Raw genomic sequence first — 27,930 nt, forward strand, 5'->3', positions numbered from 1 at the left:
TTTTGAAAAAAAATTAGTTGTAAAGAGCTAACTAAGCGGTTTGTTGCTGAAAAACGGAAATCTTGGTTGATATATTGTTTCTTAGGATGAAAGAAAATTAAAAACTTAGAAAATAAAAGAGTGTATATTGAGTACAAAGTAAATCAATTTGTCACAGTTACGTAAAAGAAATATAATCGATTTAGAATATTTTCTTCTGCAGCCAGCAAAATTAATTTTCTAATTCCATACATTTATTTTAGAAAAGGAAATCAGATTCGGTTATCGTTGCTTGGATGAGGGCAGTGTGTGCCGACTCTTAAGTACAAAACAGTTTACCTTGCAATAAAACTAATCTGGTTAGAAGTACACTTCAGAAATACTTTCAGATAATCGAATGTAAAAAAAAAATCTTTACCTGGTGTTGGTTACCCGTCGTTATATTATGCACTAGAATATTCAAAAATTAACTTCCGCAGCATCTTCAATTTTTTTTTTCTTTATAAGTATTTTGTTTATTTCTTTAATGTTTTTTCATGCTGGAATTTTCTTTCTTTCTCCTGTTTAGCCTCCGGGAATTACCATTCAGCTATTATTTCAGAGGATGAATGAAGATATGTATGAGAGTAAATGAAGTGTAGTCTTGTACAGTCTCAGGTCGACCATTCCTGAGATCTGTAGTTAATTGAAACCCAACCACCAAAGAACACCGGTATCCACGATCTAGTATTCAAATCCGTGTAAAAATAACTAACTTTACTAGGACTTGAACGCTGGAACTCTCGACTTCCAAATCAGCTGATTTGGGAAGACGCGTTCACCACTAGACCAACCCGGTGGGTTTTCATGCTGGACTACAGTAGGTGAAAACACACTTATTTTGCTTTCCCGTTTAATTTTGATATAAAAATTAATGTAATTCCTTAGTCAGTTAATTTACGGTTGAAGTAGTTACTAGTACAGTGATTAATTTAAGATGTTTGAAGGTTAATCGGATAAAGTACGATTACCTGATCAGAGGCTGGTTTATCTACCTCTGGTTACCATCAGCTGCTAGATAAAGCCTGTGCAGTTCTAAAGAGGTCCTCTCAACCGAGATTTATTGGATGGAATGGAGCCATTTTTTTTGTTTCTTCAGAAGCGAACATTTCAAGGTAGTCATTGATGCATTAGGAGGTTAAAAATGTTCTTCTCCTAACGAATATTCATCCCGCATGTTCTAAGCATTAGGCTTCTCGAAAAGGGATATTTTAAAAATATGTTATAACGGTCATCACGTAACAAATTGGTTTTATTGAAAGAGTTTCATCTTTGAAAGAACCGAGTTTAAAAAATTGAATCTTTAATTACATTTTTAAAAACCTCTATTTTCTGGCTACTTTTGAGATAGTGCAATTTCATTAAAAAGGTTCTTGTAATAGATTAATGTTGTAATATATTAGAAACAGAATTTTTCTGTCTAAATATCTTAAAAATAATTCCGTTGGTCGGTTTTAGTATAACTACTTTAAAATATATATATATGTCGGAGAATAAAGTACAGTGGAGTATCTTCCGACAAAACGATGAGAATATTCTTTAGAATATCTGTATTTTTAGTAGTTTTAAGAAATGTACTATTACTGGTAATGTTTTGTAGAATGGGGTTTAAATTGTTTTGTTGCGGTAGGCTTAGGCCTAGGTAGGCACATGGTTGTCAACGTAGTCGGGATCCCAGGACGATGGAGGTATCATAAAATTGATAAGGAAGGGGAAATATGCAGTAGGTGTATTATTTGAGAGTGTGGAGAAGGGGTAGTCTTGCTTTGGAACCCAGATCGAACGGACGTCCTGGTGGTCGCGAGTTCGTTGTTTCCCTGAGCCTCGGTCTATCGCAAGTTGTTTTAATATTGTTTGAATTCTAAATTGAATTAATCTTATATTGTAATTCGTGTGCTACTGAGTTATTGATGAGTGATGATTGTCATTTGTAATTGTTTCATTGTACGAGTTGTCTGCTCATTTTTATTAATTGAACTTTATTGTAATCTTATATATTCTCCACTTGTAGTGGTGGGAATGAGTGAAGCACAAAACGTTGAATCCCTGACAAATCTCCTCGCCTCTCCGATATCAGAAGTGGGATCGTCTCCATCTGGTCCATCACCTGATCAGTGGAATACATTGTTTGAGTTTATGAAGTGTTGTATGCAAAAGCCATTATCGACAAAGAAAAGTGTTGCGTTACCACGATTTAATCCAGAGAGTGCGGGATCGGATTCTGTTGCTTGGTGCTCTGCAGCAGAACTGTGTCTATTAGAAAATCCTCTTCATCGCGCAATGTGACGTGTTTCAAATGTGGGGTAGCTGGTCATATTGCCCCAAACTGTACGGCTCCAGGTAGCAGCCGTAGCGGTCCAGGGAACAACAAGGAGAATGGTAGCGTCGAACGCCGTGTGAATCTTTGCACAGTTGCAGCTCCTACTGGTATTCTAAGCCATCTTGGTGAGTCGTTTCCATATTATTTTGATTCAGGAGCGGAATGCTCATTAATAAAGGAATCGATAGTGATTAAGTTTTCTGGACGTAGAATTAATGAATTAATAATTTTGAAAGGCATCGGAAATGTTGTAGTAAATTGTAGCATGCAAATTTTATCTATTGTAATTATGGATTTGTTTACATTAGAGATTCTTTTTCACGTTGTCCCAGATGAATATTTGAGTTATAATGTTTTGATTGGTCGAGAAATTTTGAGCTTGGGTTTTGAAGTAAATGTTTCTCAAAATAATTTTAAAATCTGTAAATCTAAAGTAGTAAATGAATGTAGTAAATTCGAAATTATAAATTTTGATAATTGCAGATACGGTAGAAGAAGCGTTTGAAAGACTTCGAGTGGTATTAAAAATTCTTATAGATGCGGGATTCTCATTTAATTTTTCAAAATGTTCTTTTCTCAAAACATCTGTTTCATACCTTGGGTATGAGATTCAAGAAGGACAAGTTCGTCCAAACCCTCGTAAAATAAACTCTTTGACAATGTTACCCGCTCGAAGGACCGTTACTCAGCTTAGACAGTTTATTGGCCGTGCATCTTATTTCCGACGGTTTGTCCCTAAGTTTTCACAAATCATGAAACCATTATATGCTCTTACCTCAGGTAAAAAATATATTGAGTGGACTGAGACACATGAAAACGCCCGACAAAAAGTAATTCATACTTTGACCAACGAACCCGTCTTAATTATCTTTGACCCGGATTACCCTATAGAACTGCATACCGATGGGTACGGAGCAATACTCATGCATAAAGTAGACGGTAAAAATAAAGTTATTGAATACTTTAGTAAAAGGACAAGCCCAGCCGAGTCCAGGTATCATTCTTACGAACTCGAAACTATGGCCGTTGTTAAATCTATTAAACCTTTTCGGCATTACTTGCATGGACGACAATTTACTGTTGTAACTGATTGTAATTCATTGAAATCTTCTCAAAATAAGATTGATCTTAATGATAGAGTCCATAGGTGGTGGGCTTATTTACAGGCTTTTCAGTTCGATATAGTTTATAAAGAAGGCAAGACATTACGGGTTGTTGGTTGATGACAGCGAGAATGAGATTGGTATCTCTAATGTGGGACAACGAGCGATTGAAGGTATAGAGGAAAATGCTAATTATGAGAAGATTGGATTTGATAAAAGTGGGGCGAGGGTTAATGGGTTTAAAATAGGAGATCTCGTTTTGATTAAGAACGAAGAACGTAATCAAACGAAACTCGATAGGAAATTTAGAGGTCCATTCGTAGTAACAGAATTACTTGATACCGACAGGTACACACTAAAATCTTTGAGTAGTAGTGGAAGTTATAAGTATAGTCATGATAAGTTGAGAGAAATGCCTGAGAATTATATTCCTAATGAGTTGGATGTTTCCTCGGACAATGAAAGTTGTGCCGAGGGGACTGTTGATGTTGGTCCTGAAACAGGGACTGTGGTTTGGAAGGGGACCACCAATGACGCAATGCACTAATGGCTGGCAGCAGGTCGTGGACCTGGCATTTTTATTTTTCGCACATGCATCAGTGTGTGGTCGTAACTGCAAACTGAATTAGTGGCTGATGTTGGTTTGATCGGGGCGCGATGGGCGCCTGATGGTGTGTCGGGCGGGTGGTTGTGGCAACTACAGAATATGCATGATACTGTATGTGGCATACAGGGTAGCCTAGAGATAGTGCAGAGGTCTGTTGGTGGAGGAAATTAAATCTTATTTGACAGTTAAATGATAAGGAATGGTGATTGATGGCTTTTCGATCTCTTGAGTACTGTACGATGACTGTTTGGGATAATGAATAGTTAATGGATTTCTGTTGCTCGAGAGGACTTCTGAATCTGTCTTTTGTACTTTAACTATTGTAAAGCGCTTTGTAGTGACCGAGGTCAGTTGAAAGCAAAAATTGAAATACCACTGTAACTCAATGTTTTAGATACACCCGAGGGCGTGTGATTGTCAGAATGGCCGTGTCGGAGAATAAAGTACAGTGGAGTATCTTCCGACAAAACGATGAGAATATTCTTTAGAATATCTGTATTTTTAGTAGTTTTAAGAAATGTACTATTACTGGTAATGTTTTGTAGAATGGGGTTTAAATTGTTTTGTTGCGGTAGGCTTAGGCCTAGGTAGGCACATGGTTGTCAACGTAGTCGGGATCCCAGGACGATAGGGGTATCATAAAATTGATAAGGAAGGGGAAATATGCAGTAGGTGTATTATTTGAGAGTGTGGAGAAGGGGTAGTCTTGCTTTGGAACCCAGATCGAACGGACGTCCTGGTGGTCGCGAGTTCGTTGTTTCCCTGAGCCTCGGTCTATCGCAAGTTGTTTTAATATTGTTTGAATTCTAAATTGAATTAATCTTATATTGTAATTCGTGTGCTACTGAGTTATTGATGAGTGATGATTGTCATTTGTAATTGTTTCATTGTACGAGTTGTCTGCTCATTTTTATTAATTGAACTTTATTGTAATCTTATATATTCTCCACTTGTAGTGGTGGGAATGAGTGAAGCACAAAACGTTGAATCCCTGACAAATCTCCTCGCCTCTCCGATATATATATATACTTCCACTTTTAATAAACGTAAGGTTTTTCTTTTAACCTTGAATTTTAAAAACACTAGTACGATACGTAACATAACTTCTGTTAACAGTGGGATGGAAATGTATGAAAAAAGAAGAATTTCCTTAAAAATTGCTGGATTTCTGTAAGAGAAGAATACAGTCGTCTTATATCCGCTCTACGGTGAAACAGCTTTTCCATAATAAGGCCAGCATTGTATTTTACACTTATGAAAGCGGCTGTACTCTGTCTAGTCGATGGAGTTTACCTCCTACAACCATACCGGACTTAATAGGGATAATAAGAGCCGATAATAAGCCGATAAGAGCCGAGTGGCTTAATAATTTCCAAGTGCTTTTCTTTACAGAGCCGAATGTAATGTTACACATCATCCATTGTTCGCTGAAATACAGGTGATATACAGTCCTACGAGTGATACCTTCACTGTGTTCACCGACGTTACTAACTGTATACTCAATGTCATTACTATCAGAGAAAGCAACTGTGACCAGTACTTATAAGTACTTCTGTACTTATATGCTTTAAATGCGTTACGGCCATAAGAAAGACTGGGTTACGGTAAACATTGATAACTCTTTATTGTGCAAAACTATAATTATTTAGCGCTAAACTCGCTCTTTGTACGAAAATTTTAATCGTATTTGTAATTAAATATTCTCCGATGTACATTTGGTTTTTAGTAAGTTATGATACAATTACTAAAACTTTGTTTGTGTATGTGTGTGCGAGTTTTTACTTTAAATTATATTTACGAAGGTTTCTACGTACAGTGTACAAACTTATTAAACAATGGTATACATTTTATGTTTCATTTTCATGCAACGTATCTATCAATCGTTTGATAACACTTTTAACCTTGAAAAAGAGATGTATACGTGAGTTCATTCTTTTCAGTGATAATATCAAATGCATAAACCTTGAGTGTTCACTTGGAAATGCTGTAGTATAATTTATTTACTTATTTTTTAGATATGTTGTTACTACGTCAGTGGGTTCGGGTGTGAAAAACTGATCTTGTAAAAGTAGGAAGTTTAAAGTATAACAGTTTGGTGACCGTATATTCCGGAATTCATTGTCCTGCTCTTATATTTTCTGCTTACGCATACATCCAAAAAATGTATTTCACGTTCAGTAAGAAGAAAATTTAATGTTTATACTGCAGTGTATTATTAGCAATATACTTGTATAATGTAGTAAGAGTCCGTACCGGTTCAGCCATTTTATGAAAAATGACCACCAAACACTTACCGATTTCAACTGTTTGCCATCGTCTTCGTTATTTAGTAGTCACTGGTAATATCTATATTGTAAATACTACATAAATAATAACAATTAATATAACGAATATTTACGAGAATTTTTTTTATTGAAAGATATGTACATTGTAGAGATAAGAAACCGATTTTGTTGTATGTAGCTGTAATTTGATTTGAACGAAGTTTATACTATTCGATGTAGAAGGCTTTTCACAAAATCAAGAGGTTTATGATCTCTTGTAGCGTTTAACAGCGCCGATATAGAGTAACAGAAGTACAAAGCATAAATAACATTTGGGGGCTCAAAAGGTTTTGTTGTTTTCAAAAATTGGATGATTTTCACCTCTAATAACAGTCACTTTAGATAACAAAAATTTTCACGATTTTTTTTTTGTGGAGTGAAACGAGATCCCGCTTAAACTCGGCCTTTTTGCATTTCATCTGTGGGTTTGTGACACAGTTACGACAAAATAGGCTTTTTTACTTGTATGAAATCTTGCACTAAAGATTATTTCCATTAAATAGAATAGGGGAAACAACGTATGTGAAGGTGATAAAGTTTTCAAAGCCATGCCAATCACGTGCGGTTTATTCTCCACTCCTGATGATCGTACATTTTCAGTCTCTTTCTTAGAGACTATTCGTTAGATATCTACTCTTTTTAGGTTTTCCTCCATTTTTATTCTACGTTTTTCTCTGAGATGATTCCAGTATTGAAGCCCCTTTCAGGTCTCTAATGAATACTTAATCTTATGTTGGTTTTCTACAAACTTATTCTTTGTAATTTTCCTGTCGGAATCGTTATTAACAAACAAACAAAAAATAAATTAACAAAATTGAGAATTACATAAAATCACAAAAGTAAAAAGTAAACTTCGGTGATGATTTAGTGAGAGTACTTTTCTTACCTTCAACCAATGATGCGAGATATTACTTAAACAATACTTACTGCTAATTCAATAAGATTATATTTGGTGCTGTTTACACATTATACAATTAAGTACGATCGACAAGGATATTTTGTACTTTAATTTTGTTTGTTATACTTTGTTGTAGCGCTCAATTAATTTGTACAGTTTAATACAAAGTGTACAAAGATTATTGTACACAGAACTGCTTGTAAAACAATCATCTTTTGTAGTTATTTCTGCGTTTGATTTGATCTTCTTATAATTTCATCCTTATTGTAATCATACGTAAGTACTTTGGACAGTATTTGGAACTAGATGATTTTGAAAAATATATGTATTTTATGAAATTTGAGCGATTAAAATTTAAACCTACAATAAAATGTTTTACTATCAGTAATTATGATCGACCTTTCATAGGTATTATTAATTAGTCGATTATGCGTGCGGGTTATATATAGTTAAAACGTTAATTTATCTAATCTTACAATCTGTAACATATTTCTTTCTCAAGGTATTTTGTTGTATAATTTTACGTGAAATTCTTTTTTAAAGAAAAATTTCAGTATCTCCCTTTTATATTCTGTAAAGTAGTTTTATGTTTACTTCATTGACTTAGAATAACGCCGATTAAGTTTTATTTAAAGCTATCCAGGATAAATAATTATGTTTTGCTTCCATCAATTTACTTTTAATTTTTATACTTTAGTTTTATATTCAATCTATCTCCATCTATTTTACAGAATGTGATTTGTTGATTAATGTAATAGCTGTATAAATGCCAACCTTTTCGTGTATATTAACTTGTAAAAACGTTAATATTATAGATTTATCGGTAAAGAAGGCTTCAGGAAACTCAATAAGCTCTCTTTAATTTTATTACTTAAAATTTATCCTGTAAAAGTACTAGCACAAACTAAAAATATTATATTATTTTATCTAAGATCTCAAAAAGAAAATGGAAGTATTTTAATTATGTATAAAAAAATAATTCACTTTCTGTAAATGGTTAGCTAATGTTAAGAAACATTAATGACAGATTTGCTGATTTGTGGACTGAATGTAATAATCTTTTCGTTGCGGTTATCGTAACTAAAAGGTTGTAGCTGGGATTAGGCATCATCTCTCTTGAAAGTGGTAGTCGTTCTCGATAAAAATCGTTCCACGACAGCTTTAAAAATAGTTCATTTTTACCCGCTACAGATTCAGATGTGCTAGTCAGAATCTCAAGACCGCCGAAATGAACATGACATTCAGCAGAAGTAACATCTTTCATTATGCTCACGTTGGGAAGTGCACATATTGAACATTATTGCTTTTAGAGAAAAGTAGTCTTGTTTGCTTCCTTTCTTACCTCCTTTTCCTGAGTAAAATTGTGCTAAAAAATAATGCAGAAATACCTTTGAACTCCATCATTGTTTTTTAAAATGTGATAGGTGTTGTATTTTTGATTTTGTTGGATGATCGGTTGATGTTACCCGTCCATAGTTAATATTAACTGTTTTGATATTTTAAATCCCAGGCATAGAATCGTGAAATATTTACTTAGACTAGGCGATCATAAAAGAATTTCATTTTTTACGATAAAATATATGAAATGTTTTAGTCACGCTTGGACCATTTTTTTTTTATACCAAAATACGACTCGCTTGATTCACGAACGGACAAAAATGAGTTTCTTTTTAATTTAGGCAATATTTTTGCCATGACTAAATTTGGTACACCCTTCTACTTAGATAAAATTTCTATGACAACATTTGGTATACTCGGCTCGAATAAATAATTAATTATAATTGTTAGGAAGTCTGTGTCGGCGATATGTTTAGACAGAAATTTCTGTGAATTTTTGTGGTTGTATGAAATAAAAGTAGAACTGGTAAATATCACGATATTCCTCCACAAGCTTAAAAAAAAAAAAAAATATCTTTTCTTGCAAAATAGTTTTCCTTCGTGAAAAAGTTCAACTGTAAAAGCTTAGATAATTCTTTAAAAAAACTGATAATCTTATAAGGAGCAAGAAAAAATAATATTTTCCACAAGAACAAAAGTGTAAGATCTTCATCATTAACTCATAGGAATCGCTTTCGATTGATAGATCTAGTAGATGGAAAATTTTTTCTCATCCATTTTTTTATTTCGAAAAAATAGCATGTTTTATAAATTACCGTAAAAAAATGAAAATGAAAATTTACCTATTTAACTAAATAGCTAAATAATAAAAATATAACTATCAACATAATAAATAAATAATGATATCGGTGCAAGGTAATCTTTCGCGCTATACAAAAAACAAAATAGAAATAAATATCATTATAAAATTATGTTTTTTTCAAAAACAACAGTTGCATAAAACAGTATTCTCTAATGTAAAATTATTTAGTCCTGCATTATGAGGGAAATCATACATATTTTACTGGTAAACTGTTCATTTCGGTTATATTTACAAAAACAAAATTATAGCTGCTATATACCTTTTTAGAACAGGTAAAAGTTTTCGAACTTAATGGTGTACACCTTTTAAAACTAATTAAAAGTATATAACTTTCTTGTTTATGGAGGGTCAACAAAACGTAATCCATTTAGTTATTAGTCGGGTCTATAGCGAGTCGTTACCTATTTGAAGCGGTTACTTTAATGATGACACAAACTTCAAAGTAATTTTTAAATGAGAACAAAGTAGGTACACATGGTCCATTTAGTCGAATAAGCGTACGTTTAATCACATGGAACATTGGTAAAATAAGTGATAGCAGATTTGATACACACGGAAGTTAAATTGTTAAAAGCCTAAGCCGAACCGGAGAGCTGAGTTCAGTCAACGGAATATGATTGATAGATAGAACGAATCATATTTTGTAACTTGTATTTGCGTTTAGAAACATCTAAATTAGTCCATTAATGTTCAGGTGTGATAATAAAGTGGATAACTTAAATAATATCGTTGGTATTTACAAGCACTAATGAACCGGGTTACTGATAGGGAGATATTCATATTTTATCCGTTCCGTTCTTTATTTTATATAGTTTGGTGTCAAAATGGAAGTTATGGGAGGGTAAAAGATTTAGAATATCTTAACGATGTAATCGAGCACGTAGGATGAAGCTTATATACTACGGTTATAAGATTTTCTTAAGATTTTTACGTTTATAAGAATAGGTTTAAACCGTTCATACGATTAGTAAGAAAAAATATTATTTCATTTTTCATATTACGGAAATTTTTACCCTATTCATATCTACTGCTTACTGTAAAATCTTATTAAGACTTCGCATTCTCTGCTGTGACTTTATACTAAACAAAATTCGTTAGATATTCGACTTCTGATAGTGTTTGTTCGTTTGGTATTTTAACCGATGTGGATTAATTCAGTAAGTTTCTACTTAAATACTCATTAGATACGACGTAAGCGAATTGCGCCCCGGTCTGCGTCTGATTACGTATCTGGTAATGTGACCAATGGGATTTTTCCAAACTGCTAACAAGAGGACATTCTGCTTTTTAATTTAGAATTGATTCTTTAATCCTTGTCTTTTGTTTGGTAATCGTTTTTTATTTCCTATACTAAACATTTAGTTTTTTGTTTTTCCAGTTCCCTTTTCGAATTTATTACTTTAAACCACCTGCTGCTTAAGTATTTTTTTATCGCTTATGAAAATATAAATAATATTATCTACTATTGCTTTGAATGTGTTATTACGTACGAAACGATATTCTACTACTGATTTAAGACGGAGTGTACAACTCATTGTTTCTCATAGTTAAATTTATGTGCGCAGTAACGGGTACGTAAATTTGTTGTTTTAAAATTGATCTCATTACGTCTCTTATGAACATGACGATTGTAAAGCATCTGAGGTTCAAGTACTACCGATCAGAAAAGGTATCGCTGAGAGTAATCATGTTCATTTGGTGAACAGAATGAAGGTGTCACTTGGAGGGGTGAATAACGCCTGCATTTCAGTAGGCATGATCGTATGTGACAGTGTATTCGGCTCGTTGAAGAACGGCAAATTGAAACCGCTTCATTCCTCAGACTCCTTAATAAGCGTAGAACGGATGTTTTTTCTCCTTCATAAGAATTGGTATGCTATTTTTAGGCAGAACGTTTATTTGTATTCGATCAATCATTACATTTATTGTTATGACACCTAATACTCGTACAAGAAATGATTTCGATTAATTTTACAGAAAATTTTTTATATTCTATATGTATCATTAACTAAGTAAGTAATTAAATATCAGTTAATTACGAGTTTTTTCTTATTTATAACTAGTATTAAATGCTGCGTTTAATTCTGAACATATTTCCGATGCATCGCATTTGTAGGCTTTTTGCAGCTGTGCATTATAGCCCGTTTGCGCAGTTGTTAACAACTACTACTAAATGTGTAAGGTTGTTAAGATGAAATTATTCTCGTGCGTTTTTTTTTTTCAACTTATAGGTAAAAATTCTTGTAGCGTGTTTATAATGATTTTAATTCTGTTAGATAATTTTTGAAAAAAAAATCTCTATCCGCTTTTTGGCTGCAGTATTGTGTTAATATATTTATACAAATATATATATAATACATTTTTATTATATATAATATATATGTTTAAAGTAATTGATGTATCTATTATAATTTTCGTTCAGATACTAAATATGGTTTCTTAGAGAGTATTGTTCTTCATATACGATCGGTTCATCGGGTGGAAATTTTTAGAAATAAGTTCTAGTTGGCTTGGTAATATACAAGAATTAGCATTATTCGGTTCGGTGAAGATGACTGGAAAAACATTAGTTGCTTGCAGTAGTAAACCCGACTTAAGGTATTCTCATCTTGAGAACGGGTATGCCTTTTTTGGTATGACTGATGTATTAGGTCTCCTTTTTTTTTGTAGAGATGGCGAATCCATTTTACAGACGCCATAGTGTCGGGGTCGCTAACAGGTTCCGTAAGATGTTGTTAAATGCGTATGTGTACCTGCGCACTACCGACTAAACCTACTCCCCTGGCTACCCACCCTTCCTGGAATTGCTTAAAGAAGCATTACTTCAGGAAAGGGAGTGATGCGACCACTCACATTCATACACACAATGCAATACATCACCGTCCAAACAGTATAAAGAAACAACATTACGCCAAGAAAACGCATCCAACCACAGACAGTACAAATCATGATCAACCAAAATCAAATTAAAAAAAAAAAAAAAACATATTTACAACAAATCTAACAAAGAAAAACTCAGACTAGTTGACATCAAAGACCACATGAGCGAAGAACATAATTGCAGTCAGTGGATCAAAACTTATCAAATCAGCCCCTTTCAGAGGTCATCATATGTAAACAATCCCACGGTCATCCAGGCAGTTCACAACAAGGTCGGGACCTTGTTGTGAACTGCCTGGATGACCGTGAGATTTTTTACAATAAAGAAAACCAGATAACATAATACATCAAGATAACGTAAAACCACTAGTATAATGCAACAATATTATACATAAACATAATAATACATCAAAAGGACATGTCAATTAGATCAATCATATATACAACAGAGATAGCAAAATAATCCAGAAGATATCTCAAAGTCACAAAACAAAGCACAGCAAGATCATAATAAAACGTTGCATCTACGAAAAGAATACATCTTTACCCAAAATATATTAAAGTGTAAATAACATGAAAAATTACCGTCTCAATCAAAATATCACCCTTTCTCCATGAGCAGGATGTTTTATGTTTACCATCAGTTGTATAAAAAGTGTGCCCTCAGCCTCTTTCACTCAGACAACCCCCATATTCACGGGGAGCCCCTAAGCATTTAGCCGAGAGTCAGTCCTCACACGCGCCCTCCGGCACCGTTCTGTCTTTTGGGTCTCTTCATAAACATGTAACATTCGTATGACAGTTTTGATGTATTCCTCCACCCCCCTCTAATATGCCACGTCCCACAGAAGTATCCTTTGCATTTTGTCAAGGCGAAACATACGTGTTCGGTTCAGTCTACCCGGCATCTCATTTTGTGCATCAGCGAATCTAGGGTATAAATAGAAGATGTGTAAGGGGGTCTCCTCTTATTCTTGGCAGGTGTCAGTGTGGTCAAGTCTAAATCGATGCAGTTATGATCGGAAGCCTCCATGACCCGCCAGGAACTGAGTTAGTTCATACTGCAATTAACGCAGATACGCAATTACTGTTAAAAGTAATAAATTTATACATATTCAAAATTTTGGTAGTTGCCATATTTATGTATTTTAGAAAAAAAACTGTATTCAGATAATGGTGTCTGTGTTTATAAAGTAACAGAAGCGTTTTCATTTATTCTGCATAATTTTCACTATTTCTCAGACACTTATAGATAATTAATGGCTCTTTTTACGTTAAATATTAAGGAAATATTTTTTTTAGGTTTTCTTACCAAAGTATCTTTTTTTTGAATTTTTAAAAAGAATTATTATAAACTTAAATTTTGTGTCTAGGTCTTCTAGTTAACGCTTTGTGTTTATCGAATTCTTGTTGAAATTTTTTATTGACTCGTAATTTTTCTACTACTTTTCGAAACTACTGTAAGGTATTTCCTACATTATGTATTAATTTTTAAGCCTCTTTTTTGGTGTTTATTTCTGTTTTTCTTCATATAAAATATTGCATTCAAGAACGATGAGGTTTCTTTGTGTACCTCTTAAATTGTCCTTTGTTAATTTATTAAAATTATAATAGTGGTAAAGCCGGACAAAAATGTATTAATGAGTTATTATTGGGGTTATAAAAATATTTTTTTTTTTATAATAATCTTTTTGATTAAAGTATTTTATATATATATATATATATATATATATATATATTTTAGTTAGAATTGGGGTTAAAATGTTTTAATTTCAAATACTTTAGAAATACTTCTCTTAATTTTCTCTGAGTTATTAACTGTTATATTTTATATTTTAGAAATATATTCTTTACGTCGGTTATATAAAAGTAATGAAATTCATTATTCGCTGCTTCCATTGCATTTACGTTGTTTCTAACAATATAAAATGCCAGTAGATTTCATAAATTATTTTTAGTTTAGTTTTCTTGGCTGGGTTTAGAATTTTTATTTTCATTTATGCATGATTATCCAGCCGCTCTGTACGTAAAATGTCTACTCCAAAGTGGTTCTACAAAAGTAAACAAAACTTTCGAAACGATGTAAACTTTTTTTATGGTTAATTTCTGTATTGTTTGTGTTAACTGACACCAGAATGATACGTTTTAAATAATTTCTGATTTAAAAGTATTTAGCTTAAGCTTGGAATTTTTTATTGTGGTATGCATAGGTTCTAAGAAAATATGTAAAAAGTTTTATTTTATTTATATAACCATTTAAATATAAGTGATTCCACCTCGTAAAATGTAATTATAGAATGTATTTATTGAATAAATTGTTTTATTTTTCTTACTTATGTTTGTTTACTTCTAATGTTACTCCGTATCCTATACCAGGGAAGCTGTGGATGTCATGGGAAAACCGAGAACCGCTGGTCGCAAGGGGGCCTTATGTCTTGTGGCACACTGACCCACAATGCAGGTATTCTTTTCACAAAATTTATAGAAAAATGAAACTATTTTGTTTAAAGAAAATTTTAGTTGTGGAAAAAAGTTTTTTGAAAATTGATCTTTTAGTTAGGGTTTAAATTTATTTCTATGCGCTTACATATTTCGTTAACCAATTAATATTAAACGTGAAAATACTTTGCTCTTTTTTTTGTCAGACTGTCATATAAACACACACTCGTGTGTGTATATATATATATATATATATATATATATAAACACACACGTATTTACACATAAATTTTATGTGAATCGGTTTGATTAATTTGATTCATTCTATGAGAGTTTGTGAGCTGATATCTCACTCAGATCAGGATGTGAACTCTCTGACCCTGAAAGCTACTGCTATTGCAGATGGGAAATGTTCCGCATAAGGTTTATCGGGGTCATTTAATCTGCACATTATTGTATTTAATAGTTATTTCCAGGAATGTACATAGATAAATTTTGTGTAACAAAAAATAAATAAATACAACAATTAATTAATATTATCAAGAATAAAAACTTAAAATAGCCTTATTTATTTGAAAAAAAGGAAAAATATATATTCATCATTAGCTGTTTTCTTTTAAGAAAAGTACGTTGATTTTGTTTTATTAGGGGAAGATATACATTCTTTATTTAATTTAATTCTTTATAAATTAGTCTTAGTTACGACTGTTAGAAATTTCCCTAAGTTAATATGGATTACTTCGTGATGTGAAGAAAACCTAATCAATAAAAAGGTTTTCTTGTAATCTAAATTAAAGTTTATTGTTAATGTATGCGTGAAATTTGCAGTGACAGCATCCGGATGTACAAGTTTCCATTTAACAACATTTCTTTAAATTTAAATTTCCCTTGTTAGTTTGGTAAGACTAAGGGCCTCCATGTTTGGGTTGGACTAAACTGATCAAAGGTCTCTCGGTTTTACAGACATTACTTGTTCGTCCGGTGTGTTGTATGAAATAAAACTTAGTACCTGGATTTTTAAAATTGAAGGTCGATTAAAACAAACAATTTATTTCCGTAGTTTCACTCTATCGAAATAAAATTATTTAACTTTTTCACACATTAACATTATATTTGTCACACGTTTTAACATTTTTTTCCGATAAGTTTCGGTTGAATATGCTTACATTTTAGAATACCTGATGTATCAGCCTGAAGACTTTTAGGCTATGTGTAGTTTTGTATACAGTTGGTGATGAGTGATGGCAGTAGTAGCCGATTGGGAAAGCGTACATTACAAAAATACAAAATTAACGTTCTTTTACTATATACAGAAATACGTATTTTGAAGAAGGATTTATCTTTATCATTACTATTTTAAGAAATTCTATATTCTGGAGTTGATTTAAATTACTTCTTCACTGATATTTACAGTTTTACATAAACTTACTAAAAGCTAAAAAAAAAAAATAAATAACACATTCTTTAAATTTAAAATTTGCGCTAATTAAAAAAAGCAATTATCAGATAACTAATGACGTTAATTTTTATCAAACGTCAAAATTTTAAGAATAATTGAAAAAGATTTTTTTTGTGATATTTAGTGTAATTTTTTAGTTCTTTTTTCAAAGTTTATTTTATTTTATTTTTTAGTTTTATTTAAAATATTGAAGCCCTTTAAAAAGCCGTTTTAAAGAAACGAAAAAAGTGAAAAACCGGCTTCTTTATGAAAATAAGAAAAGGAATTGAGAAATCACATTGTAAAAAGGAAGCGTGTTGCCGACCATGTAATATAGTAACTCTTTGAAATGCGATCGTGTTAGTTGAATTAAAATTTCAAAATCTTAAGCCTTAAGCCGATTCACTATTCAATAACTATTGCCATTATAGACATTAACATATTTTTGATAATTAATATAAACCTACATTTTTGAAAGAAGTCTTCAAAAGACTTGTTTCAAAAAAAGTTTCAGACGTTTGTATCAATACTGTTATTAAATATCTAATTCCTCCAAAAAGCTTTTTATATACATATTAAACATTTTCCAGAAAAATTAAATATTGCGTAATTATGCCTTTTTTTTATCATGTTAATTTGTTCTTTACAACAGGATATTTCATATGTATCTTTAAAACGAAATTTTAATTATATTTGTGTATAAGTGTATAAATGAGTAGGCTAATATATTTTTTAAACGATTTTTTAATTGTTTTATCAGTTGTTCTCGTCACAGTGGGTATTTTAGGACTTAATGGATATTGTAGAGATCGTTCTTTACTCTGACTACTGAAGTAAAGTTCTGATGCTTGAATAAGGACGAACTTTAATTTTTGCGGAATCATTCCATGAATTTTATATATATATATATATATATATATATATGTGTGTGTGTGTGTGTAGGTAGTGCTCAGTAATCTGACCCTTAATTATAGCCTTCTTTTAAATGGATTGTTAGTATTTTTCTTACTACCATTCGGAAGTAAAAAAAAATTATGTTATTCACATTCGAGTAGGCCATTCAATTCTTGTTTTACGGTAACAAATTTTTTAAATAATTTAAATCTCATAATTTTTTTTTCAAATGCATGATTTCTTTAAGAGGTTGGTTATCAGGTGAAATTATGGAATTTCTACACCAAACAGATCTCTTAATATTTATTTTTTTGTCCTCAAAAATTAGTTTTTAATACCCGCAAAACTCATCTTCATATACGATCGTTTTTTCTTCGTAACTGCGCTCTTGATTGCCTTTTTTGATGTGAAATATACTGTGATTGAAGTGATAGTTGTTAATCCAATATTTTTAAAGAGAATTTTTTCTCTTTAATGGTGGGTAATTTTTCTGAAATTGTAAGATTGAGGGTGTATGATTTTTCATTCAAATAGGGTAGATTTAATCCCTCTTAAATATGGATTTCGAACTTAAAATTCTTAAAGACACGAGATATATCGTATAACTTCTTGCAGCTCTATCTAGCCTAAATATAAGTTTACGGAATTTGATCTGAAATTATTTTCTTTGCCGAACTTATTTTTAATAAAAGGACAATTTATTTTAAGTTTATCAATATTCTTTGTTACGGATGATTTTGGTAAAAAATTGTAATGTTATGTAGTCTTTTACGTTTTGACTTACAAAGTTTTAGTTTTATTGCTGCTTCTAATTTAATACCTAGTTAAATAATAATCCAGCTTATCAAAATTTGCCTTTTTGTGGTTATCGGTAGCGATTATCGGGAATTAGGTAAATCTAAAACTATACTTAAACGACATGATTTCTAACAAAAAATTTGATTTAATGACGATACGTGTAAATTATCACCCTAAAGGCTAAGTTGGTCCTCATCATTCTATGTCAGCCGATAACCAAAGTCTAGGTAGCATCGTGATATAGGTGATCGGCTTACGACCTGAAGCGAGTACACAACCGGAAATGTTGAATGATACATTTTTCGGGTGAATGTGTGTAGGGTAAAATTAATTTTCGGGCAGATTATTAAGAATTAGTGCGTTCAAAATGCGTTATAGTGAACAAAAGTAATGTATAGTATAAGCATTATGGTTAAATTATTAATTCGTTATGTATATTATAAAAGTAATACACATTACTTTTGTTTCTACATAGACGAAATAGATGTTAATAATAGAGGGAATTAAGAACATTTTTATTCTTATTTGATAGTTATTTGAACGATGATTTAGAAGAAATAATTTTAAAGACTAAAACGAGAAAAGAGATTTCGATAGCTTTTTGGTCCAAAGTACATTTTTGTTGCTTTTATATGCGTTACTGCAATGTAATTTATGTGATAAGTAATAATTAATTTTTTTTGTTTGATGTTCTTCAAACTGTTTTATTTCATTTTCATTTTTGTTGGATTTTTTGCTGCATACTTGTCTAGATAAAAATATTTGTTACGGGCCTGATGAATTTATAATGCGTTTGATTACTAACTAGACATATTTTACAACAACTTCTTTGGTCCTCTACATTATTTCTAATTGTGTGTGACAATGCTTGTAAATAACAGATTTTAAAACTTTTGTACTAGTGACACAAGATGTTTATTGTTACTTTTTCTTTTACCCAGGTCTCATGATAATTTTTATATTTGTTTTTACGTTTTAAAATATAAATTTATTCCAGTTGTAGTAAGGAATTTGATATTCATTGATTAATATGTAATATATAGGCTATATTGGCTATATATAAGCTATGTCTACGATATTAGGGAAATGAATCGATCATTTCATTTGTTTCTGTTGGCGATTTTTGAGTTAATTATTTATTCTTTGGTTAGTATTATTATTGTTTTGTACAATTTTTTTATAGAGAATAAAGAATGATATGCATTGTTTTATTAAAGTTAATTAGTATTAAATCGTTTTTTATATTTCACTAATTCTGTTGATTTTCATTGTAAAGGATCGAAGGACTGTAATTTCATTTTCAGATTTTTCTGACGACTTTGGTGGGATAACATAACAGATTCAGTATAGAAACAGAATTTTTATGGTAGATAATTGAGTTTCCTTTTGGCGATTTAAAGCCGTTTACTAAAAACAATGTAACAAAATTGCAGTGCAGTCCACTTCTCCATCATGGAGCCTGTTTTCGAACAGACTAAAAAAATATATATTTGGTTAATTTTCAGACATAAATTAGCCTAAATAAAACCTACATTACTGAAATATTATTTTACTTTTGTAGGTTATTTGGAAGAAGATTACCATGAGCTTAATAAATGATAGTCCTCTAAATGATAGATTATCGTAGAAGGCTTATTAAAAAAATATATATACTAAAAATCTTAGAAAAGAGAATAATAATCTGATTACAAACTCGATACGTCTGTCGATTTATTTTGTTTTATTAAAAATGCATCGGAGGATAAATTTTATCAACATCGATTTCATGATTTTTTTTATTTTTATCATTTACATCAAATGTTTTTCAATCTTTTTTCTTTCACCCATTTCCTGTTTTATTTTTTACTAAATCTTTTTTGGTTAAGTATTCAGTTTTAGTAAAAATAATCAAATGTGAAGAAATAAGTAGAATAATCTTTTAAAGCTATAAAAAAAAGAATTTTTATTGGATAGAAAGATTAACAAGATTTATGTGGTATGATAATTTAGTGATATTTTTATAATTCCACCCTTATTATATTTACTTAAAAATAGCAATAATAATTTATTAAAACTTATTTCTTTATGATTAAAGTACGTTATTATTTTTGTGTTGTAGAAGTATTTTGGTAAATATAAATTAAGCTCGGAAAGAAAGAAGTGTTTTATCTAAAATTACTGAAATAGGGTATGAGATTTTAATAAAAATATTTTTAGAATGTTTGCAAAAATTATGTTATTAAATTAATGCACGACAAAACTCAGTGTAAAACCCTAATGTTTTTAGTATTCGTATCTAATTTGCCGTGAATCAAAATCGTCAGAATAATAAAGCCAACTTCTTTAAAAAATACAAGGACAGAATAAGTAACTACAAATTCTTACATCTCACTATTTAAGCTAATGTTCTTGTCGCTTTTCAGAAGCAATGGACAGTTTTTAAAAAAGTAGAATAATTTCTATAAATAAGAACAATATATGTGCTATTAAAGTTTTTGTATTATCTTAAAAATAGAATTATTATTTAAAAAAATATATTATTTTAAAAGGTAAAAAAACAGGGATGGAATAATCACCTAACGTAATGCATTTTCTGTATAAAAATGACAACTTTATTGAATAAAATTATTTTAATAAAAGATAAATCTATTTTAATGGCAGTTACATAATATTAAGTATATTGGTTTATTATTTGCAATTATTATTTTTTTATTAATACGAGAAGTTATCTGTAAAGTAACCTTCATTGTAAAAAAGTTTATTTTGAAAAAACTTTATAAATATTTTTTAAATCTTCTAAACTACATACATACCTTATACTACTTCTCTATATAATCGCCACATGAATTAAGATAGTCATCGAAGCGGGTACACCAACTTAAGTATACCCTCGTCGTATTCTTCTGCCGCCAGTCCATTTAGCCACTGATTAACATCATTTTTAGGTTCATCGTTACCCGCGAATTTCTTACCACTCAAAAATTCTTTCAATTTCTCAAACAAATGGTAATTAGAAGGAGCTAATTCCGAACTATATGGTGGGTGATTATAAAATTCCACATCAAAATATTCTCGGTAAATCACGTGTCGGACCCGCAACATGCGGACGTGCATTATCAGGACGACGCCGTCTGTCAGTCGCCCATGACGCCGATTCTGAATGTCGGGCCGTAACTTACGTAGAGTTTCGCAGTAGGCTTCTGCGTTTGTAGTCGTCCCACGTGGCATGAAATCAATCAGCAGTATGCCAAACCGATTTCAGAAGACTGTGTCCATCAGTTTGCGTCCAAATGGCTGTGGCTTGACTTTTCTTAGTCTGGTAGGTGATTGAGGATGACGTCATTCACTTGACTGCCGTTTTCTCTCTGGCGTGTAATACGAAATTCATGTTTTCATCGCCGAAAGTTGAATTAAGGAACTCATAACCTTTTACTGTGTAGTGCATTAAGGGTTCCAAAGCAGATCTCATTCGGATTTTTTTGTAACGTTCCATTAAGACGTGCAGCTCCCAACATGCACAAACCTCTCTGAAACCTAACTGGTCATAAACAATGTGATTGATAACAGCTCTTCAAACTTGAGGAAAAAGAAGGGCCAGGTCGGAAATCGTTGAGCGACGATCTTTTCTGATTTCATCATCGACGCGTTTCAAGTCCTCCGTGATTGTCGAGGGCCTCTCCGAACGTTCTTCCTCATGCGCATTAATTCTGTTATCTCTAAACCTTTTGCACCAATTTTCAGACGTTTCTTTCATTCATTATATTATCATCGTACACAGTAGCCAACTGCCTATGCATTTCAGCCGGCTTAACGTTTTAATGGTTTAAAAAACGTATGACTCCACGTATTTCACAGTCGGCGGCAACATCGATTTTCCTATTCATTTTACAATGTAATAACAGGTAATGAAGTATACTACAACGCGACAATATACTGACAACAATGCGTGCTTACATTACTAACGTGGCCTCGAACGACACAGGTTCGCCAATCTTAAGGAGAGAAATTTCCGAGCGGTCTTTATTTTAGAGATATCCTATAAATCTCGTTTATGATTGTTGAATCAGTCCTGTTTCTAGCGAAACTGCGAAATCTTTCCGTGTATTTATTAGTTTAATTGTGCAGTTAAACTGCTAAAATGTTAAGATTTTACGAAATTACCAAATTTGGTGTCTTCTTACGTACTTATTGTGGATCCTACATTATATTTTTTTTGTCTATATTTCAAGCGATTTTGTCAAAATATTACTATCATAACATTAATTGCTTAAAAATTAGTTATTTTATTGTAGATGTACAGTATATGCTAATTATGCACTTTTTTGTCAAATCTATTTTAAAAATGATATTTGTTGAGACTGTAATGAATTGTGATTAATGATGAAATGCCGGATTGTGGAATCGAATCTTCATATATATTTTTTACATTTTGTTTTTTTTATTTTATTTTGCACGACAAAATGCAATGTAATCATACGATACTATCTTATTATTTAAATGTATCTCTTTCATCCAGTAAGATCGGTAAAGTTTTATTTATAATCTACTTCATAAAAATAAATTTTTCTCTCCGATATATTTTTTTTTTTACTTATTACACAAGAATAATATATATGTTACGGTAGCTTTGATTAATGTGGTGATTATGAATAATTACCTGATAATATGTATAATCGCCTCCAGTGTTAGAAAATTTAATGAATATATAGCAATTTATTAAATATAACGGTTACTTTACATATTTTGTATATTAACATACTTTACATATTAATAACAATTCGATTATAAGGAGTAATTACTGAATTTTTTTTCCGCAGGGGGAGGAAAGAGCTCTGCCAGCCGCCGCCAGGCCCACTCTGACGGCAAGTGCGTGGCTCTCACCCGCTAAAAACCTCCCCCTCTAGTCACCCAGGGGACAGATCTAATCCCCATGATATGTACACAGCTCTTGCGCAATCACCCGGGGGTTCTTGTCACCGAATTAGAACAACCAGAACGACGTCCCCAGGGGTTTGGCGAACGACGACTTCGCGGAGCCCCGGGCGCCCATCCCCTAAGGCTGGCCGCTCACAGCCGTCCGACATCGGTCAATCAATTAAAAAACGTTTAAACTTACTTAGAAATCTAGTTTTGTTTGTAACTTAATAAAAAAAACCATCTACGAAAATAAATTTTTGGGTAAAAGCAGTTTTTTTTTTAATTCAAGAAAGAGTGGAAATGATATTTTTATTTGAAGAAATACAAATATACAAACGAACGCATCCTAATCATTTTTTAGGATCGCAGTCACAAATTTGGTACAAAAATTTCAACGCACTGGTAGCGTTTTAGATGATAAAAAGCCTGACCGAGTACTGATGACTTATTGAAGAAGGAATATTAGCAGAAATTTCTGTTAATAGTCAACAGTCGTCAAGATTGATTAAACCAAATAATAATTTATCTAGGTGGTCAGTGCAAAAAATATTAAAATAAACATAAATATCATCCATAGAAAATTCAATTAGTATAAAAACATATTGAAGATGATTTTGATAGGAACGTTGAATTCAGTGAAAGTTTGACGCAGATATTAACAGCAACAACATTAGTGTTAATTAACAAGGAGATTAACAGCAAGAACAACTTACTTCAACATATTGTTCACTGACGGAAGCTTCATTTACTTTATATGGTGTGTTAACAGACATAATAGTAGATACTGGTTCCAAGAAAATCCTCACTCGTATTGTGAAAGTCGTATATAGTATCCAGTGCGGATGCTAGGTACAACTAGGGACACTTCTTGGGACTATGCTTTGCTGAAAAAAGCAGATAATTCCAGCTCTCAACAATTTGATTGAAAAATCTCGTATACCAAACCCACCGGATTGGTCTAGTGGTGAACTCGTCATCGAAAATCAGCCGATTTCAAAGTCGATAGTTCTAAGGTTCAAATCTTACAGTTACTTTTATACGGGTTTGAATACTAGATCGTGGATGACGGTGTTCTTTGGTGGTTGGGTTTCAATTAACCACACATCTCAGGAATAGTCGACCTGAGACTGTAAAAGACTACTCTTCATTTACATTCATAAGCTTCATCCTCTGAAGTAATACCTTACGTTCGTTCCGGAGGCTAGACTGACATGAGTCGTATACCAAACGGACAACTTTTTTTCATTAGAGAATATCTGTTTTTGCAGTTAGTTGCTCCTCTGAATTGTAATCGCAACTAACTGCTGTGAATTGTGAGAAATGTCTTGAACTAGAAGTTTCCAAATCGCTGGATAGGTCGAATTGTAGTATTGAACGGCCAGCCAGGTCATCTGACCTGAATCTCCTTGATTTCTTCCTGTGGGGCATTTAAAATCAACCGATTATAGCTCACAGCCAGTTTCTCTTGAAGGATTAAGGGAACGCATTGAGATAGAATGTAGGAAGATTTCATCAAAAACTCTTCATAGTATGAAAGAAACTTTAGAGTAGTGTCTGTATTACTGTGTGGAGGAAAAGGAAGGGCTGTTTGAGCATTTAATATGTAGTGAGAAGCAATAACATTTTTTAACCGAAGTAATTTTATTAGGTGTATTTTTAATTCATGAGATTATAGGACTTTTTTAAAAATAAAATACAAAATTAATTACACATGAAAGAATAATTAAATTACAAACTATTATTTATAGGGATTTTTTAAATTGTTACTCCTGGAATCAAACTTAAAATCTCAGTATAATTTTCAGTTAACGATTTTTCACCAGTACAGCATAGACCCACTGCTAGTGCTTTGATAAAGTTTGGTGATGGTGCATAATAAAGGATTATATCTATACTATTTTTCAATAATTATTTTAAAATATTTGTATCTATTATAATATTAATGTTAAAATCTTCGCTAGCCGAAATCAACACCTATTACAGCAATGCGGTTATTTATCTAATTAGAAATTAAGTATGATTGAATTAATTACAAGTTAGCTAGAGTTATTTACCTATAATAACTGAAAAATAAGTTTTTTTTGTAATACTAAAGAAAGGTGAGAAAAATTATTTCGCCTCGAGTGAACGTAAGTATCGTATAGTTCTCACTTTTCTCTCTTCCTGTTATTTTTTCAAAGAAACTATTTTCAAACGGTATGATTTTTAAAGGAACCGATTTTAAGCGCATTGTTTAGAATTTTTGCCAGATTTATATGGCCTTTTTTTTCAGTCCAATGTTTGTTTTTTATTTTTAATATACGTATTTACTAGTTTTTGTCTTCTAGAAAAATTTACGTAAAGTATTCGAAACATTCCACTTTAAATTAGATTAATTAATATTAAAGTTGTTATTGATAAATATATCTGGTGGCCTTTATATTACCCTTTTGTTTTCTTTTAGGAAATTAAACTATTTTTTGGGGGGGGGGGCAGGAAAACAAAAGTCCAGTTCTGAAAGATAGGAATAGAGTAAGAAATGATTTAGAAATGTTGAGTGTAAGTTTAATATACCCAAGCTAATAAACACGTCAAATCCCTCACCTAAGGGTTCAAAGGCATTGTGTACGGACCGACACACATGACGTAAAATATTGACGTAAAACATACTTGTAGTAATCAAGAAATTATTCAACTACTTGTATTATATTCAGTGAATTAGATAAGTTTATGAACTTACAACATTACTTAAGTAATATTACTGGATATTTTATTGAAGTAAAATAATTGATATAATTCTGTTTTTTTTTCAAAGCCTCTTACTCGTGAAATTGAAATGCATTTAAAAATGTTAACTACATGCCGGATTAATGGTATGTATGCCCCAGAAAGCGTTATCATTATTAGTTACAGTTACATTTGAATAAACGATCAATAAAAATAAAATAGAAAATAATATTTTCCTGGAACTTGATAACGGTAAGAGAAGAAAATTATAATTATTAGTAATGTTTGAAATTATGAAATTATTCCAGATGCTTTGTAAGTTAATCTTACTAATTACACACCATATTCGGCAATGTTCTACCGATTCTTGGTTTACATATTGCTTTATTTGTGACTGCCATATAATTATTTTTAATATTAGCATTATTTTTGTGAATTGTAATGCTAAAAAAAGTCGTTTGTCAATTTGCTTTTATATGTTACAAGCTCTCAGAAGTAGAATTTTTTTCTGTAAATTATTAGTGAAACGGTAAAACATTAATTTATTATTCCTGTTTCAAATAGAATCCATTTTCTTGAAAGATACTATAACTTAAGATAATTTAAAAAATAACTTTAAGTAACTTTTCAAAACAAAGAAAATAATTGAATTTTAAAAATGCAATCGTTGGAATCGAAACAATATTTACTGACCATGCATTATTTAATTCTAAATGATTTTAAACAGTTCTTAAGAGAAGCAAAGTATATTTTCTATTTGTCTTGGAATTTTCAGTGGAGTAATAATACCGTAATATTTAATAAATCTCTTAAATCCTACCTTAATATCGTGAGGCTTAATCCATTTTTTTGTACAGCACTACCTCTACATTTTTTGTTGAACCTCTTTCAGAAAAGGAATGAATCTTTTTAGGTTAGGAATTCACTGTGCTGCGTATGTTGTCTGCGGGTGCCGTGACCATTTTAATTTTTTCCGTTTTTGAAACGTTCATGTCGCCTCTCTTACATGTTACTAGGCGATATATGAATGGCTTTTACGGAACCACGGAAGCAGTCTGCCTGACCCTCACGAGTTTTACGATCGTCTACGTTTTTGAATTACTTTTGAAGTATAGGATCGAGCGAACTCTGAGCTACGAATAAAATAAATTTTATTCATCGGTTGTAAAATTCTGGAGTAATATATTGCATTGTACTTAGATTTATATTAGGATCTAATATGTGCCAAAGAGGTAATAGTCTTTCTTGAAAATATTCAGATCGGGTGGGTATATCATTCTTTAATCGAGTGATAGTTTGTAGGAAATTTATTTTTGGGCTGCTCTTTTTACCCTGCTTTCTGTTGCAGTTACCGATTCCGGTGCCATAGGAGCGTTATTGGAGGATGACAATCTTACGTAAGAACGTTTGGTTTCTTTTTCTAAAAAATGTTTTATTACGTTGTTCTTTTTTTTATTTATACATGTTTTGAAATCTTTAATAGATGTGATTGTAATTAATGAACTCGCTTGCGAGTTCGGTGTCGACAAAATTAGAATAATCCATTTGTGAGCTTTTCAGCTCTAATTCAGTTCTGTCTTAAATAATTTTAACCGTAATCTCTATATTATTAGTATTGCTGAAAGGTTGAGGTATTTTAGAAATATCACTAATGATAAAATGTCACTGATGATCTTATTTTTTTCTATCTGCAATTTACAATGAGCAGTCGCTAGATTGTTCATTGGGACTACTTTTTCTTTACTCATCTATCTTTCTATTAGCCTATTAAGTTGTTTTTTGTTTAAAATATATTTTTAATTTTACATTTTATTCAGAAATATAATGTTTTACAATTCAATTTTTTGTTTGATTTACTATATTTTTAATGACACTGAATGTGTGCACCTTTACCTTGCTTGCGGTAACGATTTTGATTCCTATAAATTCGTGTGTGATATGTGTAGTTTTATATAGGTTATTTTTATCTGTCTAATTTTCTGCAGTTTGTTTTTTGTCGATAAATTCTACTAATATAAGGCGCATAGAATAAGTAAGTTATTAGTTTGTATACGGTCAATTTGCTGTGTAGTTTACTGTATGTACTTAAAAAATGTACGGTGGTTTTGTCCATTATGCGATTGAACTTTTCTAACCATCGGTAAATTTTGTTAGAATATTTCTATTTACGTTAAAAAAAAATGGCGTAAAACACCATTTCAAAATTAACCTTAGTTAATAGCGCACACTTTATTCAAAATTGAATTTTACGTAATGTAAATTAAAAAATAGAATTTAAAAAAAATGTTCTTTTTTCTTTGTAGTTTCTTATTAAAAAATTGTCCTCTTAAGTATCTTTAATGAGGCGTTAACAAAACAGACAGCAAATTAACCGGTTATAAAATTTTAATAAAATTTTTGCTGTAATTT

At 31.4% G+C, this 27,930-nt stretch overlaps 1 protein-coding gene across 8 annotated transcripts in view; it reads left to right on the forward strand.

Annotated features, from left to right (window-relative positions):
* The window catches only part of LOC142332173 (uncharacterized), a 231,092-nt gene that overhangs the window by 21,997 nt on the left and 181,165 nt on the right, over positions 1-27,930 (forward strand). Inside the window, exons 2-3 of one of the 8 annotated variants that reach the window (XM_075378455.1) lie at positions 14,727-14,811; positions 26,870-26,918. The exons of 1 other annotated variant lie outside the window; for it this stretch is intronic. In XM_075378455.1, the coding sequence (XP_075234570.1) occupies positions 14,781-14,811; positions 26,870-26,918 (80 nt within the window). In that variant the 5' untranslated portion in view covers positions 14,727-14,780. Of the gene's footprint in view, positions 1-14,724; positions 14,812-26,869; positions 26,919-27,930 lie in introns of those variants that run through there. 6 more of the 8 variants (XM_075378473.1, XM_075378465.1, XM_075378458.1 and 3 more) reach the window with 6 other exon arrangements.

The sequence above is a fragment of the Lycorma delicatula genome, chromosome 1 (assembly GCF_047948215.1).
Source record: "Lycorma delicatula isolate Av1 chromosome 1, ASM4794821v1, whole genome shotgun sequence".
In the NCBI taxonomy this organism is placed as follows: domain Eukaryota; kingdom Metazoa; phylum Arthropoda; class Insecta; order Hemiptera; family Fulgoridae; genus Lycorma; species Lycorma delicatula.